At 49.7% G+C, this 20,661-nt stretch overlaps 1 protein-coding gene across 1 annotated transcript; it reads left to right on the forward strand.

Moving 5' to 3' along the window:
* The first annotated feature begins 13,337 nt into the window (after positions 1–13,337).
* Dus1l (dihydrouridine synthase 1 like) lies at positions 13,338–20,474 on the forward strand. The gene is made up of 14 exons (XM_085694223.2): positions 13,338–13,805; positions 14,046–14,292; positions 14,810–14,918; positions 15,525–15,575; positions 15,927–16,039; positions 16,641–16,727; positions 16,980–17,079; positions 17,226–17,370; positions 17,562–17,662; positions 17,744–17,828; positions 18,629–18,774; positions 19,802–19,839; positions 19,973–20,048; positions 20,143–20,474. The coding sequence occupies exons 1-14, from the start codon at positions 13,798–13,800 to the stop codon at positions 20,280–20,282; spliced, it is 1,446 nt and encodes a 481-aa protein (XP_085550349.1). The 5' UTR covers positions 13,338–13,797; the 3' UTR covers positions 20,283–20,474.
* The last annotated feature ends 187 nt before the right edge of the window (positions 20,475–20,661 follow it).

Raw genomic sequence — 20,661 nt, forward strand, 5'->3', positions numbered from 1 at the left:
AGACAGAACACTGTGTACATAATAAGTATCTAAATATTTTTAAAAAGTAGGAAAAACTAATAGACCTCTGACCATGTGTGTCGAGCGTAACAATACTAAAATAAGTAAAAAAAAAATTCAAAAGCAGTTGCTGTTCACAGGTGTCTTGAGAAAGATGGTAGAGGACAAATTTAACATCTGGCTGAGTGGCGTGGCACTAAGCGAGTCCTGCCACCAGTCAGAAATAATCGTCCACAACCTCTGTTCTAGTGGCGTAAATCTACCTTGTGCACTTGAGCAGTAGAGATGACTTCAAGGGGCAAGAACTCTGGCTGCTCTTGCAGAGGAACCAGATTGTGTGCAGCCATTGTCACACAGTCCATAGACGTACATGCGAACAAAGCGTTTACATACATAAAACCCAATCTAAAAGAATGAACAAAAGCCCCAAGACCATAAGGCTCAGAATTTCTTTTTGGTTTTTGAAGATGGTTTCTCTTAACAGCTCTGGCAGTTCTGGAATTCACTTTATAGACCAAGCTGGCATCAGACTCACAGAGACCCACTTGTCTCTGCGTCCATTCACACCACCTCTTGGCCTAAGGGTCAAAGCTCCAAACTAAATGCTCTCTACAAAGCTCAGCAAGACTCTGGAGCTCTGTCACCCCAGCAGGCAGAAGCCAGACTGGGCCCCATTACCCCAGCAGGCAGAGGTCAGACTGGGCTATATATCCGAAGCAGGGGGATGCCCAGCAATGGTAACACACACCTTTAATCGCAGAGGCAGGGAAACAGAGTTTACAACTAGCCTGGACAGCCAGGGCTACACACACACACACACACACACCTACCTGTGGGAGGGGGAGTGGACAGGAAGACAAGGTCACAAGATCAGCCTGTCAAGACACTCAGAATAGACACTAACTTTAGGATAACAGCCAAAAAAAGTAAGTTCCAGGTGTTCAGAATAGTAAAGTATGTAAGCAGGAGAAAGGACTCTTAGAACCCAAGGAGACAGGCAGTTACCAGGACGGGGAACAAGTAATCTTTATTATTATTATTAAGTAATGAACAGAGCTCAGGAAGAGATGGGACCTCGTGTGTAATTTGGAGTCCCAGAGTAAAAGGGCAGGGGTGCAGCTTGAGAGGAAAAAGTGGCCTTTGTCTAATGTGCACAAGGCCCTGCTTTCAATCTGTAGAACTGGAAAGGGGGGGTAGGGGCTCACTTTCAAACTTGCAGGTTCAGGAAGCAAACTTCAAGCTCAGGAAGCAGGTCGTAAGCTACGGCCTATCACAGTCAAACTGCTCAAAATCCAACAAGAAGCAAAAACCTGAGCGGTGGGAAGATGGACTGAGTGGTGCCCCCCCCTCCTGCTTAGTTAATAGAGCTGAGAATTTACACATACTACATGGTACTGTTGAGCATGGGCGTGGAAATAAAACCAAATACTAAGTCCTAAGTACAAGAGCTACTGTTGAATGTGTGTGCTTCCTTCAATGTTCAGGGAATGAGATGGGAGGAGCTGGGAGAGTCTAAGGGCACAGACCAGATGCCCCATTCCATAAAGGTCTCCAGGACATGTAGTGTACAGCTGCGACCCGAACACTTGAGGCAGGAAGATTACTGCCGCCAGTTCAAGGATAACCTCGACTACATATGCGTGTTCAACGGATTTGGGAGTGTGGGTCAGTTGGTAGAGGACTTGCCTAGAATTTCTGAGGTCCTGAGTTCCAGCCTCAGAAAAAGAGAGCTTGGGAAGGTGGGCATTCTGGGCCTCTGGTCAGGAGAGCTAGCATAGCAAACCAGAATGGTAGGGAGCCCCACCACCTTCCCTCTAGTGGTGTAGGAAAGGCTGGGGGGTGCCAGAGACATTCACCGCGACCCCTCCAAGCCCTGATCTGAAGAAAGGAAGGTCCCTTTTTGTTAAGTTGGGAGCTTAGGCCCCAGCCCCTTGTATCTATCCTAGCCCCCTGACCCTGAGAGCACTCTGGACTCCAAGTCCCAGGAGGCCAGGTCCTGACCCCTCCTGAATCTGCTAGGGGCTGCAGCGACGGCTCAGTGGTTAAAGAATTTTCGGCTCTTCTAGAGGATATGAGTTCAGTTCCCAGCACCTACATGGTGGTTCACAACCATCCTTAACTCCAATTCCAGAGGATCCTGTGGCCTCTTCCAAACTCTGGGAATACTTGTTACACATATGGTACACACACATACATGCAGGCAAAGCAGTCAAATACATAAAGTAAAGCTAAATTTAAAAAAGAAGAAATGAGCTGGGAAGATGGCTCAGTGGTTAAGATCACTAACTCCTCTTCCAGAGGTCCGGAAGTCCTGAGTTCAATTCCCAGCACCCACATGGCAGCTCACAACCGTCTGTAACTCCAGTTCTGGGGGATTTGGCACCCTCACATAGACATACATGCAGGCAAAACACCAATGCACACAAACTAAAGACATGGTGGTGGCGGACGCCTTTAATCCTAGCACTCAGGAGGCAGAGGCAGGCAGATCTCTATGAGTTCCAGGCCACCCTAGTCTACAGGGCAAGTTCCAGGACAGCCAGGACTACATAGTGAAACCCTGTCTCAAAAAACCTAAATAAATAAATAAATGAGAGGAAATGGTGTGCATGCCTCCCTGGAATGGGTGACGTGACTAAGGTGCTTTTATCTGTAATGCAAAGCCCACAGCAGCCACCAAAGAAGTCACAAACAGATGTGTGGCCATGGCTCAGGGCTGCACGCTGGCAGCAAACAGTGTTCCTCCATGGCCTCTGCTTCAGTTCCTGACTCCCGGTTCCTGTTTGAATTTCTGCACTGAGTGCCTTTGGCTCATGGTGGACTGTGATTGAGCCAAATAAACCCTTTCCTTAACACACAGGAATCCAGGTGTGGTGGCACGTACCTGGAACCCTCTACTCATTTGGGTGGAAGAGGCAGGGGATCAGAAGTTCAAGGTTGTCCTTGGCTGCAGAGGGAATCTGAGGCCACTTTCAAAAAGCAAAGTTAAATGTGCATCTAACATAGGATCTGCTGTCCTGCTCCCAGGCATATAAATTACCCTACGTCCGTATGAAGATTTGACAAGAACATTCATAGCAACAGATTGAATCAGAAACCATTCCAGACTCATAAGCAGGGGAATGGAGAGACGCATTTCAGAACATCCCATAATACGGATATTTCAGAATATCCATGACTGAGCCCTGGGAAGAAAGAGCAAAGCGAAGACTTGACACACTTCTGTGTGTATAAAGCCCTAGGAAAGCACAGCCGTCAGTAGCAACGGGAGTGTCATGGATAAAGGGGGTGGGGGATCACAGGGAAACTGGGGGTGGCGATACACACTTTCATGGTCTCACTGTAACAGTTTCAGCTGCATATACAAGTATCTATAGACGTGTAATTGTCACTTTACATATACTTCCAAAGTACTAATTATGCCTCCATGAAGCCGTTTAAGGAGGGATTTATAAACAAAGTAATAGTCAGTTAGATCTCTACACATATTAAAAGATGCTCAGCCTCTCATTATAAGGGAAATAAAGATTGATAGTCACAACAAGGATGGCTGGTACAACTGCAGACATGACCTCACTGTGCTGTGGGGGCTGCAGGGAAACCGGCACCAAAGCAGTACTGGTGGGAAGCGCACACAGAACAAAGGGTCTCCGGGAGATGTGGCTGCTCGCAGAAAAACGACCTCAGTGTTCAAGTTCCTTGGAAAATGTCCTGACTACGCCTACGCCTACACACACACACACACACACACACACACACACACACACACACACAACACATTGTAACACTATGTAAAATCACAAAATAGTGGACATGACCTAACCATTTCTCCTGGATGACTGTCAGAAGGAATGTCTGTGTGTGCAAAGGAGGGCCGTGAGCAAGGAAACCTGACGTGAGCTTCAAGACAACAAATGGGAAAGATAGGCAATCCCAGGATGGTGGAGCGCACCTGTATTCCTAGCATGTAGCTAGCTGAAGCAAGAAGACCATGAGTCGATATGGTTATAATGCTATATATGGGTATAACGGTAATGCCGCTTTGTGTGTTAGGGAGGATGATGGGAAGAGGGAAGAAGGGTGGTGGAGGGGTATTCTTCAGAATATGCTGTTTAGTTCAGCTGTTTTTTTAAGATTTTTTTTTTCCAGGCATGACGGCACATGCTACCCATGCCCTTTTATTCCAGTACTTGGGAGACAGAGGCGAGTGAATTCTGTGAGTCTGAGGCCAGCCTGGTCTACACACTAAGTTTCAGACCAGCTAAGGCTACATGATGAGACCCTGTCCAAAAAAATAGAAAATAAAAATGAAGAGAATAAGACGGAACAAACCGGGAACACATTGGCAGAACCTGAGCATCGTGTGAGTCACATTGAACTAAAAGGGTCCCGTGCTCCTGGTGGCCGGAAGGGTTCAGAAGACTGCTCCCAGCAAGGCAGCCTTTTCTGGTGAAAAGTCTCCAGAAAGTCATTGAAAGTCCTGGAAGGTGTTCTGAGGACTCTCAGCCAAAGGGAAAGCAGTATTCAGGAAAATCTACCAAATCCTGGCAGGAGCAGTGAGTTTGGGGCACTTGCCTTGGCCCCGTCCCCCTCTGCCCACGTGACGGGTGCAGCTAAGGACAGGCTCCTCCCCCAGGGCCAGCCTAGGGCTACTGCACAGGCTACCAAAGGCTCTCCACCCCAGCTCTCTGTGCTGCATTGCTTATGCCGGGGGTTCTTCCTCATCAAGTCCCCTTTGGAGGTCGGAAGCTCAGCTCCAGAGCAGCAGGAAGAGGAGTCTAGTCTCAGTGCCTTTGCCCAGGCTTACGGTAAGGTAGTGGGGCCCTGCCAAGAGAGGTGAGCGGAGGTCACAGGCTGTCCCTTCCCAGATGCCAGATCTGTAAATTGCCTGTTGATCGCAGGGGTGGCCCGTGCTGCCTCAGCTGACCAACAGTGCTGGAAGGCTCCACTAGGGGGCAGGCCAGCCTAAGGGCAGGTAACGCCCTAGCTCAAATAAAGGGACCCCAGGAAACAAAGCAGAAAGAAATTCCAACACAGTTGTCGACAAACACTAGAAACGTGGACTGTCGCATAAAGAACAAGGGAAGAACAGAAAAGGGCTGTGGAAGTGGCTCAGCTGGTAGAGTGCTTGCCCAGCACACGCGAAGCCTGGGGTTTGATTCCCAGCACGGGATAAACTAAGTCTTGTGGGGAGGGAGATAGGAGGAGCAGGAATTCAAGGTCCTTAGCTAGAAACCTAGTTCAAGGCCAATCTGCATTAGAGACCCTGTTAAGAAAAAGAAAACAGAGCTGGGCAGTGGTGGTGCTCGCCTTTAATCCCAGCGCGGGGAGGCCGAGGCCATGCGGGAGCCGGGTCTACAGAACAAGTTCCAGGACAGGCACCAAAGAAAGCTGCACATAGCCTGGTGGTGGCGCTCGCCTTTAATCCCAGCACTTGGGAGGCAGAGGCAGGCAGATCTCTGTGAGTTCGAAGCCAGCCTGGTCTACGAGAGCTAGTTCCAGGACTGGCTCCAAAAAAGTCACAGAGAAACCCTATCTCGAAATACCAAAAAGAAAAAAAAAAAAAGAAAAAGAAAAAGAAAGAAAGGAAAGAAAAAGAAAGCTACACATAGAAACCCTGTCTCGAAAAAAGAAAAAAGTGACTGAAATATTGCTAAATGGGTTGAAAAAAATTAACTTAGGGATGAAAGAAGTTCAGCAAACCCCAAAGCAGCAATGCCAAGGAGACCAGCCAGAGCTAAGGCGTGGTGGCGCATGTCTGCAATCCCAGCACTCAGGAGGACAGGCAGGAGGACCGAGAGCTCCAGGCCAGCTGGAATTCCAATGTGTGTCACCAGGTCCAGCTGTTACTTTCTTTAATCTTGTTTTCTTTTCCTTCTTCTGCTTTATTTTTTCCTTTATTGATGAGATGATGGAGTTTCAGAGATTTACAAATAAATGCAAGTGAGCGCATTGCAGATGCTCAGATCTGACCGATAAAGACTAAAAGATGACGTTAGCCCAAGGAGCAATTAAAACAGGTAGAAACTTAGATCTGTAGAAAGGATGAGGAGTGCTGGATAAATGTCAGGGATGTGCATCTTGTCTTTCATTTTTGTTTTCGTTTTGTTTGTTTGTTTGTTTGTTTCTTGGTTTCTCTGTGTAGCCCTGGCTGTCCTGAAACTCAATCTGTAGACCAGGCTGTTCTCAAACTCAGAGATGCCCAGTCTTTGCCTTTTGAATGCTGGGATTAAAGGCGTGTAACGCCACTGCCCAGCTCGCCTTGTGTGTGCTGGGAACTGAAATTAGGACCTCTGGAAGAGCAGTGTGGTAGAAAAGCCACCCCAAAGGCAGCGGCACCATTAGGAGGTGTGGCCTTGTTGGAGTGGGTGTGGCCTTGTTGGAGTGGGTGTGGCCTTGTTGGAGTGGGTGTGGCCTTGTTGGAGTGGGTGTGGCCTTGTTATGGAAGAGTGGAGGTGGGCTTTGAGGGCTCATCTATGCTCAAGTCACACCCATGAGACAGCCCACTTCCTGTTGCCTGCAAGATGTCGGACTCTCAGTTCCTTTTCCAGCACCATGTCTGCCGGCACACAACTCACAACTATGTCCCACCATGACGATAATGAACTGTGTTATGTCCAGATTGCAGAGTCCCCAAAAAACCAACAAGGAGACTGAATCCTGTATGTAAAAGCAAAGAGCCTTCTTTCTTTCTTCCTTTCTTTCTCTCTCTCTCTCTCTCTCTCTCTCTCTCTCTCTCTTTCTTTCTTCTTTTTCCGAAACAGAGTTTCTCTGGGTAACAGCTGTCCTGCAACTTGCTTTGTAGCCCAGGCTGGCCTTGAACTCAGAGATCCACCTGCCTCTGCCTCCCCCGAGTGCTGGGATTAAAGACGGGCACCACCACTGCTGAGCCTTTATTCTTATTCAAGTTTGAACTTGGACCCTCCAAGTGTCCAATGCATTGGCACAATCTGAGCGCTTCGAGCTCAGTTGGGGCAGGGTTTTTATAATAGCAGAGGTTGGGGTGAGGAATTCCTAAGACTCAGGACCTCTGACTGGCTGACATTTGTCTAGGGGTGTCTTGGTGAAAGGGGATGGGTGTGCTGGACTGAGGGACGACAGGTGTTCCTGTGTACAACAGTTGGAACATTAGGAATTTCTTTTGGATGACCTGTTCCTGGGTGATGCCTGCCTGAGTGGTCTCAGTTTGTGGTCTTTCCTGGAACCAGGTATTGCCTTAGGATAAACTACTGAATCTCAGGCCTCTATTGAGGTTGTCATGGCTGAGCCCTACAGAGTGAACTTTTGAACTTATGTAAGCAAGCCACCCCAATAAGTATTCCCTTTATAAGAGTTGCTGTGGTCATGGTGTCTCCTCACAATAACAGAAGCCATAACTAAGGCAGAAGTTGGTACTGGGACTGGGGTATTGCTGTGAAAGGAGGAATGTTTGTGTTTGGAGGAATTTGGACTTTGGTACTTTGAGTTAAGAAACCAGTGGAATACTTTAAGCACTGTTTAATGGGCCATACCAGTGGGAGACATTGGTGTTTAGGGTGATTTGAACTATGAGGGGGCTGCTCCTCTTAGCGGGGCCGGGGGAGAATTTTAGTATGTTACCTGGAGATCATTCCTGTGATATTTTGGTGAAGAAAGTGGTTGCCTTTTGCTCCTGTCCAAAGAGTCTGCCTGAGCCTAAAGTGAAGAGTTTTGGATTAAGTCTTTTGGCAGAGGAAATCTCAAAACAGCCTAGCATAGATTCTGTCATGTATTTATTAGTGATAACTCCGACGAAGATTTATAGTGAAAAGAAAGAAGCTAAGAAAATAAAATATAAAATGTGCAGTCTGAGAAAAGGGCACCAGGAAGTGGAATAGAGCTAAATCCTGTGTTCAGGGAGAGAAACAGATTAAGAAATGGAGTAAAATGGGGGACTGGAGAGATTGCTCAGTGCACAATGGCTTAAGAGCACTGTCTGCTTTTCCAGAAGTCCTGAGTTCAATTCCCAGCAACCACATGGTGGCTCACAACCATCTCTAGTGGTATCTGGTGCCCTCTTCTGGCCTAAAGGTGTGCATGCAGATAAAGCACTCATAAATCTTAAAGAAAGGAAGGAAGAAAGGAAGGAAAGAAGGAAGGAAGGATAGAGGGAAGGAGGGAGGGAGAAAGGAAAAGAAAAAAAAGAAAGAGAGAGAAAGAGAGAGGGAGGAAGGAAGGAAGGACGGGCAAAAGAAAGGAAGAAAGAAAGAAAGAAAGAAAGAAAGAAAGAAAGAAAGAAAGAAAGAAAGAGAAGTGGTAACCTCAGGGCAAGATCTCACGCAGCTTGTGCAAAGGAGTTAGCCCAGTGTGGTGGTGCACACCTTTGATCCCAGTACTCAGGAGACAGAGGTTGGTGGATTTCTGTGAGTTTGAGGCCAGCCTGGTCTATAGAAAACAGCCAAGCTTAGGCAGTGAAGGAAATTATCAAAAACAGAAAGCTGAAAGCTGGTGAAGATGTAATTGAACAAGGGAGCCATGTTCCAGTCCCAGCAATCAGCGGAATTTGGCAGTTTCGGTCACGTGGTTCTGGCTTAAGCGTCAAGGATAGAAGAAAGGGGTTATGGAGTTATCTCTGTGCCTAAGGAAAGCCACTATAAGGCATGTGTCAGGGGTGTCCCTGAATGGTGGCCCAGAGAGGCCATTACATGAAGCTGTGAAGTTGAAGCTGATTGCCTTGGAGACTCCAGGATGTTGGAGATGCCAGAGCCCTGGGATCCCTGCTGAGGAGAGCTGCTGACAAGGAGTGGAGCCAGCCCAAGAGAAAGAAGTTTACTGCACTCAACAAGGATGAAAGGAGTTGGGGATCTGAAGAGCATTTTGACATCAGACATGGAGATGCAGAGTTGGGAGTTTGCCCAGCTGGTTTTCGTTCTTGCTTGGGCCCAGTGTTTCCTCACTGTGCTCCCTTCCCTATGTTTGGAACCATAATATATATCCCATGCCGTTGTATGTTGGAAGTATGTGATCTGCTTTTTGATTTTGATTATATAGGGAGATGAAAGCTAAGAGATTGCATGAATCTCAGAAGAGACTTTGAACTTTATGAGACAGATCACTTCTTGTTGTCTGCAAGACGTAGGACTCCCAGTTACTGCTCCAGTACCATGTCTGTCTGCGCACTGCCATGTCCTAGAACGGACCGGAATTCTGAAACTGTCAGCCACCCCAATGAAATGTTTTCCTTTATAAGAGTTGCTGTGGTCATGGTGTCTCTCTCTCTCTCTTTTTTAAAGATTTATTTATTTATTATGTATACAATATTCTGTCTGTGTATATGCCTGCAGGCCAGAAGAGGGCACCAGACCTCACCACAGATGGTTGTGAGCCACCATGTGGTTGCTGGGAACTGAACTCAGGATCTTTGGAAGAGCAGGCAATGCTCTTAACCACTGAGCCATCTCTCCAGCCCCTCATGGTGTCTCTTCACAGCAATAGAACACTAAGACTAGCAGCAGATGCTCTTAACTGCCGAGCCAGCTCGCCAGCCCCTCTCATTTTCTTACAGGGCAGAAAATACAAGTATCGTAAGTGGCCTCTGTAACTCATATCGTTATAAAATGCATATCAACAATGGCACCAATGCTGGAGAGCAGGACTCAACGATGCAGTATTTCTATAAGGTTTGTGGAGTTGATGTGTGACAGCAGAGGTGAAAAGTGGGAGCAGGTGATTGTACAACAGAAACTGTTGACTCTCAGACTCTGACTCGAGGTGCGTGGGAGCAGCCTTAGAACAATTAAGGAGTAGTGAAACTAGCCAGATATGGTAGTCCATACCTTTGGTGTCTCTACTTGACAGGCAGAGTCGGGTGGATCTCTGTGAGTTCCAGGCCAGCTGAAGATACATAATGAAACTCTATATAAAAAATAAATTAATAAATAAAAATCAGGGGGTTGGAGAGATGGCTCAGAGGTTAAGAGCACTGGCTGCTCTTCCAGAGGTCCTGATTTCGACTCCCAGCAACCACATGGTGGCTCACAACCACCTATAATGAGATCTGTTGCCCCTTTCTAGTGTGCAGACATATATGCAGACAGAACATTGTATACATAATAAATAAATCTTCTTTAAAAAATCAGAGGAAGTAGTAGTAAGACTCCAATAGAGGAAATGAAGTAAAGCACTACTATAAATAAAAAAATAACTTGTTTTCATAAAGAAAAAAACTTACTGTTGTCTTAGAGGTTTTTTTTAATATTTATTTATTAAGTACACAGTGTTCCACCTGCATATATACCTGCAGGGCACCAGATCTCATTACAGATGGTTGTGAGCCACCATGTGGTTGCTGGGAATTGAACTCTTAACCTCTGAGCCATCTCTCCAGCCCCCCTGGCAACTCTTATAAGGAAAACATTTAATTGGGGTGGCTCACTTACAGTTCAGAGGTTCAGTCCATTATCATCATGGTGGGGAGCATGGCGGCCCACAGGCAGACATAGAATCCTACATCTTGCAGGCAACAGGAAGTCGACTGAGACACTGGGAGTCTCAGTCCACCCCCACAGTGACACACTTCCTTTAACAAGGCTATACCCACTCCAACAAAGCCATACCTCCTAATAGTGCCATTCCCTATGAACTTATGGGGGCCCATTACATTCAAACTACCATGACTGTCATAGTTGGTTCACAATTCCAGGTAACAGTTTATCACTTTGGAGAAGTCAAAACAATAGGAACTTAAAGCAACTAATTATATTACATCCACAGTCAAAGCTCAGAGCCATGAATTGACACATGTGTGCAGGACACAGAAGAAAGTGACCGACAAACTGCCAAGATAGGTAGAACGTCTTTGAAATTTCCTGCTTTATGGAAAAGTCTGCTAGATACTATGGGCCTGTAGGCTGAAGATGGATGTCCCAATGATACAGAAGAACTTTGGGTGACTGTCCAGGCAGGAAGATGTCTCTGTCATTTCTAGAGTTTTGGAAGTTGCTTACAATACACTTCCTATTAACTTAGGTAATATTATATCCTTCTGGAGTCTTTGATAGAGTTGAAAAATTTATAGTTATAGTAGTTTTCCTTAGTTATGATAAAAGATAAAGTAGATATAAATATTGTAACTGTAATTCTTGCTTGAAACCTGTTTTGTTATATGTAATTTTACTATGTTAAAGTTAAAAGCTTCCTTTTTTTATTTAAATAGAAAAGGGGAGGTGATGTGGGATTCCCCTCTGTATGCTGTGAATATCATTGTTTAATAAACAAACTGCTTTGAGCCTATAGCAGAGCAGGGCAGAAAGAGCTGGGGTGGGGGAGACTAAAGTGAATGCTGGGAGAAAGGAGGAGGAGTTAGAAAGAAGCCATGGAGTCACTGCCGGATACAGACATGCTGAAATTTTGCTGGTAGGCTATGACCTCGTGGTGATGCACAGATTAATGGAGATGGGTTAAATTAAGATGTAAGAGTTAGCCAATAAGAAGCTAGCACTAATGGGCCAAGCAGTGATTTAATTAATATAGTTTCTGTGTGGTTATTTTGGTTCTGGGCGGCTGGGACGAACAAGCGGTCTTCCTCCAACACATGTGTGCCGGTGTTCAGCTTGCTTTCTCCAGTCTTACACAGCCTGGGATCCCATGCCAATTTACCCACAGGAGGTAGGGCTTCCTACTAATCAAGATAATCTCCCACAGGCATGCTCACAGGCCAACCCAATCTAGACAACCTTTTTAAAGAAAACTTTAATTTTAAAAAGTTTATAAGTGCTTTGACTGCATGATTGTGCAACATAGGCATGCCTGATGCCCACAGAGGCCAGAAGTGGGCTTTGGGTAGTTGGTTATGAGCCACCACCATGGTGGCAGAGAGAATGGAAACTCGGTCCTCTCCAAGAGCAGCCACTGAGCCATCTCTCTAGCCCTTGGACAATCCTTTATTGAGACTCCCTCCTTGGGTCATTCTAGGTGTGTCAAGTGACAATTAACTGTCTACTGTGTTGTCAACTAGCCCAGCATTGAACTTGTGGCAAACTCCACCTCTCAGTTTATATTGAAGTTCATTTTTATCTATCAAAAACATAGTGTGCTGGGCGGTGGTAGCACATGCCTTTAATCCCAGCACTTGGGAGGCAGAGGCAGGTGAATCTTTGTGAGTTCGAGGTCAGCCTGGTCTACAAGAGCTAGTTCCAGTACAGGCTTTGAGGCTACAGAGAAACCCTGTCTCAAACAACAACAACAACAACAAAAAAAACCAAAAACAAACAAAAAACCCCAGCTATGTCTGCTCTTTATTTTCCTCCTTCAGTCTGTTGCAGGAAAGAAGCAACACAGGAACACCACACAGAAGAGACACGTTGAAAACAAGTAGGCTCAGTTCTGTCACTGCTGGGTTAAATACAAACTGACTAAACATTCTGATTAAAAGTAAGCTATTGCACCAGGCAGTGGTGATCATGCCTTTAATGCTAGCACAGGCAGAGGCAGGTGGATAATAGGCCAGCCTGGTCTACAGAGCGAGTTCCAAGACACCAAAGCTACTCAGAGAAACCCTGACTGGAAAAGCAGAAAAAAAAAAGATAGTGGGTTGATGAGGAGACTCAATAGCTCCCCCAGTTACTAAGCCTGATCACCTCAGTTCATTTTCTGGGATCCACAAGCAGAAGGAGAGAGAACTGACCCTTGAGAATTAAGGTGCACACACAGATAGCGAGTCCCAGACCTGCCGAAGTTGCACAGCGACACCTTGTTTCAAGATGATGATGATGAGGAATAAATAAATAAAAAATAAAACAGACCAACCTGAGTCTGGCCTGAGAACTCAGAGTGGCCAGACCACTGAGTGTTTGCTCCTTTGCTCTAGGAAGTTTCTGGTTACCTAAGGGAAGCCCAGCCCCTGGGCTGTAGAGTTCAGGGTAGGGGTCGGGTATGCTAGCCCTATCTTGTAAGAGGAAGGGACTTAGGGACGCTCGGAGAACCCGACGCCAGGCCCGTTTTGATAGATTAAATAGGTATCTCAGCCCTTTGTCCCGGTTTGGAATTTGACAGTCTGTTTTTTGGTGGTTTTTTGTTTTTGTTTTTGATAGCCTTTCCTATCCAGGATCTGAATTATTGTGTATTATACTGAATTTACATCTTGTGTCTGAAGAACTAAGCTGCTCTGGGAAGGCGTGGTGGAGAGGGAGTAGAGGTGGGCGGAACGGTTTCCCTGGGATAATTGTCTGAAAAGCACAACGTGGCCCCGGGCACGCGCAGTCTGTACCTGGTCCGCTCCGGTTTCAACAAGGCCGGTCCCCTTGGCGCCGAGCTGCGGTTTCCGAGGATTTTGTTCGCCGCCGCACCGCAGACCGCGCGGAGAACCTGACAGTGCGCTTCCGGCCCCGGCACTTCCGGTAGCGGTGAGCTGAGTCTGAGCTACGGTGCTGGGCGGCTCTCGCCGCGTTCCTGCGGGTCCTCGTGGCGGCGCCGCGGGTAAGGCGGAGGCTCCGGGGCCTTGTGTCCCTTTCTTTGGAGCGTGCCCGCAGCCACAGGCCTTCGTGGAGCCGCGGCCAGCCCTAACAGTGCGGGAAGTGGTTCTAATCCGAGTCCCTTCGCCGTCATTCGGTAGTAGCCTCGGCCCCCTGTCCAGCCCAAGGAACCGGGTCAGAACAGGAGGCTCTAGGCCAGACGAGGAAGGGAGCCCGGTGGGCTGATGTGCTCGCTGCTCTCCCTGCCCGCGATCCGGGGTCTCGCCTGGCCAGGTCCCACCCGTAGGGGCGCATATCCGTTGTTCCAGCACTGACCTGTTTATCCTCCGCACCCGTTCCACCAGGCTGGCATTTAATCCAGCAGCAAATGAGGGGGTAAGATCCGGACAGGGTCACGGCTGGGGTGGGGGCGGCTCGACCCTGTGCCTGCTGACGCCTCTCCTGTCATCATCGTGTGGTATCTCCATCGCGCGCGCGCGCGCGCGCGTGTGTGTGTGTGTGTGTGTGTGTGTGTGTGAAGAACGGTCAGCTCCTTTCAGATGAACCTTGTACCCTCCCTGGTATGGTGGCATATATACTATGGCTGAAGTGAGCCTGGTTCCCTTCTGCCCTTAGTGTGGAGAGGATGCCCAAACTTCAGGGTTTTGAATTTTGGAGCCGCACCCTGGGAGGTGCCCGACATGTGGTGGCACCCATGGTGGACCAGAGTGAGCTGGCTTGGAGACTGCTGAGCCGCCGCCATGGAGCCCAGCTATGCTACACCCCTATGCTGCACGCCCAGGTCTTCGTCAGAGATGCTAACTACCGGAAGGAGAACCTGTACTGTGAAGTGTGTCCCGAGGACAGGCCTCTCATTGTGCAGGTGGGCAGAGGGACCATGACGACCAGGTAGCAGCCGAGTTCTAGACCCTGTATACGAGGGCAGCATCTCCAAGCTTTCGTACCCAGGTGGAGGGTTGCGGGGCCAATGTGGGGTGCTGCCCTGCTTTAACACACAGCTGCTGAATGAACTTTCCCAAGACTGGGCTCTTCCCTGGGAACCAGCCTGAGCCCTGGTGAAGAGACGGCTTGGATGATGTGAGGGACTTGTAGCCCCGGTGTCACCGTGATACTTCCTCTCGGTCTCAGTGTCCTTCTGTCTCAGAGCTATCAGTTCTGTGGAACTCTGTGCCCTTGGCTGCTGTTACACATTCATGTAACATACATGTGTAACTCATGTTCATAGTGGCCAGAGATATTCCGTACTTTATCATATTGTAAATGTTGGTGAGAAGACCACAGTTTATTGGGTCACTGTGGGGCTCCTCACAGGGCAGGGTGGCCTAGGCAGGGAGTCTTAGACCTGTTATGACCATGGATGACTTTCATGTCTTCTTCAGTTCTGTGCCAATGACCCAGAGGTGTTTGTCCAGGCGGGTCTCCTGGCACAAGATTACTGTGATGCCATCGACCTGAATTTGGGCTGCCCACAGATGATAGCCAAGAGAGGTGAGGTTACTTCCACAGTCCTGTGTTGACACCTGTCCGGGCCAGTGCTGAGCCCACTAGGCCTCCATATAAGGGGTCCAGGCTTGTTCTGGTGGAGGCTGTGTGGGTGGGCATGGGGAGAGTCAGTCCCTGCCTCTGATTGCAGTGGTCCCTGTGGCCAGCAAGCAGCCCTTTTTCAGGGTTTATTATCCTGGAAAATGACTGTTCTCAGGTACTTCAGTGGAGACCAGGCTCTGCTGGCTGCATGGCTATCCTCTAAATAAATGTGATCAGCTGGTGGGCGTTCCGTGGCTCTGCAATCCGCACACAGGCTCCCTGGGCTCTCTGATAGTAGGCTGTGTGGTATAGGTGTTCTGTGCAGCCCACTTTTGAGTTTTCATAGCTGGGCAGGCAGAACTCGCATGTTAGGTGTTGACAAGCTGCTTGACTTTATTTCCCCCCCTGCTCCAAGCAGAGCTGCTGCTGGATTTGGGGATCCGATACGAAGGCGCTCACTCACACACACAGCCTGGCTGTAGAGTCCTCTGTATTCTGAGGAGCTGGCCTTGTAGGAGGTTCATGACAGCGGATACGAGAGTGACGTTAGGCCACTCTTGTCCTCTGCAGGTCACTACGGCGCCTTTCTGCAGGAGGAGTGGGATCTGCTTCAGAGAATGGGTGAGTTGGCTGCGCACCACCGGGTCAGCTGAAGCAGCCCCAGAAACATTCTGACAGGGCTCATAAGCACTCACTGCTTGGCTAGGGCTCAGGCCAGGACAATGGTCATCCCTCTAGGGCTTCCTTTTAGCTCCCAGTGCCCCATGGGGACAACTGGGTCTGTTGGGTGCTACCTCTCATTGGAAACCAGGACAGGCCGATATCACATGTGAAGACTAGGAGAAGACCAAGAATGTGCCCCTAGGCCTGCCTTTTGGAAAAGCTAGTGTGGTTCTGTGGGCCTGGCATATAGAGGCTTGTCCACCTTGGAGTAGGACCATGGTTCCCTCAGAGGTCACCTTTCTTTCTCAGTTCTGTTGGCTCATGAGAGACTCTCTGTTCCTGTCACGTGCAAAATCCGTGTCTTCCCAGAGATTGACAAGACGGTGAGGTATGCCCGGATGCTGGAGCAGGCCGGCTGTCAGGTGAGGGCCGTGGCTCCTAGGATGGTTGCTGGGACCCAGCAGGCAGTCTGGGCTCACGTCCACACTGTCTCTCCCTGACAACCTTCCAAGGCAGAGGTGGCTCTTGATCCTCCTGTAGCTTTAGGTGGGGGGTGCATCATGTGGGCATGGCAGTGGGCCCCTCCTGGCCCCATTTTAAAGACTTGCTACCTTGGTCTCAGAGCCTCTAAAACTGCCATCCCAGCTCCAGGGTGTTGACGATGGGGAGTAACATTGGGTTCAGTACCGTGTCTCAGGCCCTCCAGACATCAGCCATGGCCTCCTTTAGGTGAGCTCAGTATCCAGCCTCTCTGGAAGACTAGGTGTAAGCCACAGGGCATCAGACTTGGTACTCTTCCCCAGTCCTCCATGTTGAGCCTGGTCAAGTGTGCTGTGAGACATGCATGAAAGCAGCAGGAGCCACCCCTCAGCATCCTGGGGCTCCTTCACGGGGCAGGGCTTTTAAGACCCTGGGGTCCAGGGATAGACCCAGGCCCAGCTGGCCCCCATTCTTTCCTGCATGGAAAGCTGAGGTTGGGACCTTGGCCTAGAGAATGCTGAACCATGTGTTGGTCTGTCCTAGCTGCTGACTGTACATGGGCGCACCAAGGAGCAGAAGGGGCCCATGGCAGGAACAGCCTCCTGGGAGCACATCAAGGCGGTCAGGCAAGTGGATGCAGTAGGTTGGGTGCAATCATTGGTCCTGTGGGCTTCGTGGAAGGGACATAAACCTAGCTCCACACCTTGGTGTGTTCAGCATTACCTGATGTCCTGTGTCTAGGAGTGAAGGCAGCAATACCATAGCAGGCAAGGTGTCTCAACAAACAGGGTGGAACTTGGTGGCTGGTCTCTGTCCCTCCTGGCTTAGCACTGCCCTGGTGTGGTATAGGGTCAGGCTTCTCTCCCTGCCCCCCACAGGAAGGCTGTGGGAATCCCTGTGTTTGCAAATGGGAATATCCGGTGCCTGCAGGATGTGGAGCGGTGTATCCAGGACACGGGTGTGCAAGGGGTCATGAGTGCAGGTGAGCAGTGGATGGCTCAGCCTGTCCTGACCTTGTAGACCGTTTAAGTGGACAGTGTTCACTGTCCTGCCTGCTCCCCTATAGCTAGCCTGTGACCTGAGTGGCCAGGAAGGTGTTCCAGGCTTTCCTCTCTCCCCACTTCCCAGAGGGCAACCTGCACAACCCTGCCCTCTTCGAGGGCCGGAGCCCTGCTGTGTGGGAGCTGGCTGAGGAGTACCTGGACATTGTACAGCAGCACCCTTGCCCACTGTCCTACGTCCGGGCCCATCTCTTCAAGCTGTGGCACCACACGTGAGTTGCTCCTTGGATAGGAGTTGAGAGTCTGTGTCTCTAAGCAGTGTCAGCTGTGGAGTGCTCTGTGCTCTTCCCAAGACAGCCAAGTCTGCTGTCTGGTGGCTTGGCAGTGAGGGAGGCCAGAGCCTGGGTGGGAAAAGAGTTGGCCATGGTTCAGGTGGTGACTGAATGACAGGCATCTGCCTCAGGCTGCAGGTCCATCAGCAGCTTCGGGAGGAGCTGGCCAGAGTGAAGACCCTGGAGGGCGTGGCTGCTGTGAGCCAGGCGCTAAAGCTTCGGTGTCAGGCAGGTGCAGGGCTGTGGGAGCCCAGCAGGCTCTGTAGTGGCCAGCAGCTTAGGTCTTTGACACGTCTTGGGCCTTTGCAGGAAGACATGTCCAGGCAGCAAGAAGGAGTGAGGCCACCTGACAACTTACCTGCTTTCCACTGGATCTGCCAGCCCTACATCAGGCCTGGGTAAGCTACTCCAGCCTACAGTGTGAATACACACACAGAGGGGTAAGCTACGCTAGCCTACAGTGTGAATACATGTATAGGGGGTGAGCTACGCCAGCCTACAGTGTGAATACACACACAGGGGGTGGGGTGAGCTACTCCAGCCTACAGTGTGAATACACACACAGGGGGTGGGGTGAGCTACGCCAGCCTACAGTGTGAATACACGCACAGGGAGTGAGCTAAGGCAGCCTACGGTAGGAATACACACACAGAGGGTAAGCTATGCCAGCCTACAGTGTGAATACACGCACAGGGAGTGAGCTAAGGCAGCCTACGGTGGGAATTCACGCACAGGTGCCCATTGTCATTGTCTCTAGTCACTAAGGCAAGTCCCTGTTCTGAGTGAAGGAAGAGGAGAGGCTTTGTGTGGAGAAAAGTGCTTTGGGTACTTACCAAAGATCCTTTGGTCTTGTGTGACTTTGTCCTTGGGGTTACCGGGTGGACCCTGGGGCTGGAATCTCCAAAGTTGGGCAGGCTGTCATCTGTGATCAAAGCCTGCCTGGGCTCAGTGGCACTAACCTTGTGCCCTTGAACTTTAGATATCATCTCTGTTGTGTGGGCTGCACGTGTGTCCTGATACAGGCCCTCTGTGGCTGGGCAGACAAGAATAGTTACTTGGGATGAAGGGGAGAAACGTGTCCTTGGCTTGTGCCCTCCGTGGCTATGCAGCGCCCCTTTGCCCAGGACCACACCTGAGATGGGCCCCATTTGGCAGCAGTGAGCTGACCGTATCTTCTGGGTGTGCCCTCTCCCTTCAGGCCCAGGGAAGGGAGCAAGGAGAATAGTGGTGGCCGCAGTAAGCGGGCTCTGGAGGAGGAAGAGGGCAGCCTGGATGGCTTGTCCAAGAACAAGCTGAAGAAGCAGCTGAGGAACCCTCACAAGACCTTCGACCCTTCCCTGAAACGTGAGTGCTCTGTTCAGGCCAGGTTACCTGGTTGACTGTCAGTCTCTTTGTCTTTGCCTTAACTGGAGGTAGGAGCCAGGTTCTGCCACATCTAAGGCCTGGGTTCAGAAACAAATGCCTAGGGACGTTTGTCCTGTGCCCAGACCAGACTTTGGGTTTGACACTAAGAACATGTGAAAGCTTTTAAATCTCATCTGTGTACGATGTATCAGACAAGGCCATTGTATGAACTCCTTAGCTAGGTGCTGTTCAGGTGACCACAGAGGAGTTTTCCTGTATGTCAGGGCTTTGGGTCACTAGGGCTATCCTTGGCCTGCTCAATCTTGGGTGAGCCCCATTCTTGTATGGGGCTCAGGCAGTCTCCATGCAGTCTGAGAACTTCTGGGGAGGTTGCTATGTGGATGGTGTCAGCCAGGATCTTGATCCAAATAGATGGAGGTGAAGGTGGCTAGCCTCTCTTGTTTCTAGGTGTGCAGCTTTGAGGTCTCAGTCCAGTGCATTGTCCTCTGTGCCCTGGCCATTTCGGCAGCCTGGGCTCTCACACTCAGCTGCTTCTTAGGAGTTCAGCAGTCTGGTGGCAGCTCCTTGGGAGTTTTCTCTAGTAGCTCTGCAAGCCTGGGGAATTAGCAGGAGGGACCTTGTTGTCTCTGTTCCTTGGGATAGGTCTCACTCTGTAAGCCAGGCTGCCTGGATCTCACTGTGTAGTCCACGCTGCCTCAGCAGCAGCAGCAGTCTGCGTGCTAGGATTACAGACATGAGCCACCGTACCTGGCTGCATTTTCTCACTGGGTGACAGGCTAACAGACCTTAGGGCTTTGGAACACTTGGAAGCCCATCTGCTTCCTATTTGTTCCCAGTGAGGCCATGCTCACTCTGCTGTGTCCACCATCTCCTGTCATATAACTAGCCACATCCTCCATCCTTACCAGTCGGTCACAGCAAGACTTGTAGAGGTGGCAGCCAGTCACCCTGGCTTGCCTCGTGTTTGTCTCATTCAACCAGCACCTCTCCCCCTGCTTTTTTCCAGCTAAATATGCAAAGTGTGACCAGTGTGGAAATCCAAAGGTGAGCTGGCCCTTCTGTTCTGCAGGTGGGCAGGGCAGTCCCCATGGGTGTTGCTGGAGTCTGATACTCCCTACCTCAGAATTTGGTCTGGGCATGGGTGTTGGCCTCAATTCACCAGCTTTCTTGTATACAGGGCAACAGATGTGTGTTTAACCTGTGCCGTGGCTGTTGTAAGAAGCGAGCATTCAAGGAGACAGCAGATTGCCCAGGTGAGCAGGCGCCTGCTGCACCAGCCCATCCACCTCTGCAGCAGTGGGAACCTTGGCTTCCTAACAACCATTCCCCTCTCGCTCTTCCTGTCAGGCCATGGACTACTTTTTAAGACCAAATTAGAGAAGTCTCTGGCCTGGAAAGAGACCCAGCCTGGGCTGCAGGAACCTCAGCAGGGGAGGCCCGGAACACCAGGTGGTTTCTCCGAAGTCATGGGTAGTGCCCTAGCCTGAGAGCCAGCAAGGGCCATCTCTACCCCAGGCAGCCACTGAAGCCTAGACACTCTTTTAAGAAAATGCCTTTACTCAGGGAATCTCCTACTTGACACAAAAGGACATGCTGGTGTCTTCAGGCACCTTGGCTGAACTTGCCCTGTTCCCACAACTTGTTTCCAGGACTGAACAATAAACCATTTCAGAGATTCATTTGCAGAGATCTAATAATGGCCAATGACTGCTGCTTCCAGCCCGCACCCAAGGAGGCTGCTCTCCTGGCTCAGTGGAAAGCAGTGTGGAATGAGTAGGGTACACCTTGCCTTTCCTGAGTGGTCAGAATACTCAGGGGATTGCCCTGGGTGAGATCTTCCAAAGCAGAGAGGAGCAGAGCCCGAGG

This window comes from Myodes glareolus, chromosome 9 (genome assembly GCF_982192425.1).
Source record: "Myodes glareolus chromosome 9, mMyoGla1.1, whole genome shotgun sequence".
Taxonomy (NCBI): Eukaryota; Metazoa; Chordata; class Mammalia; order Rodentia; family Cricetidae; genus Myodes; species Myodes glareolus.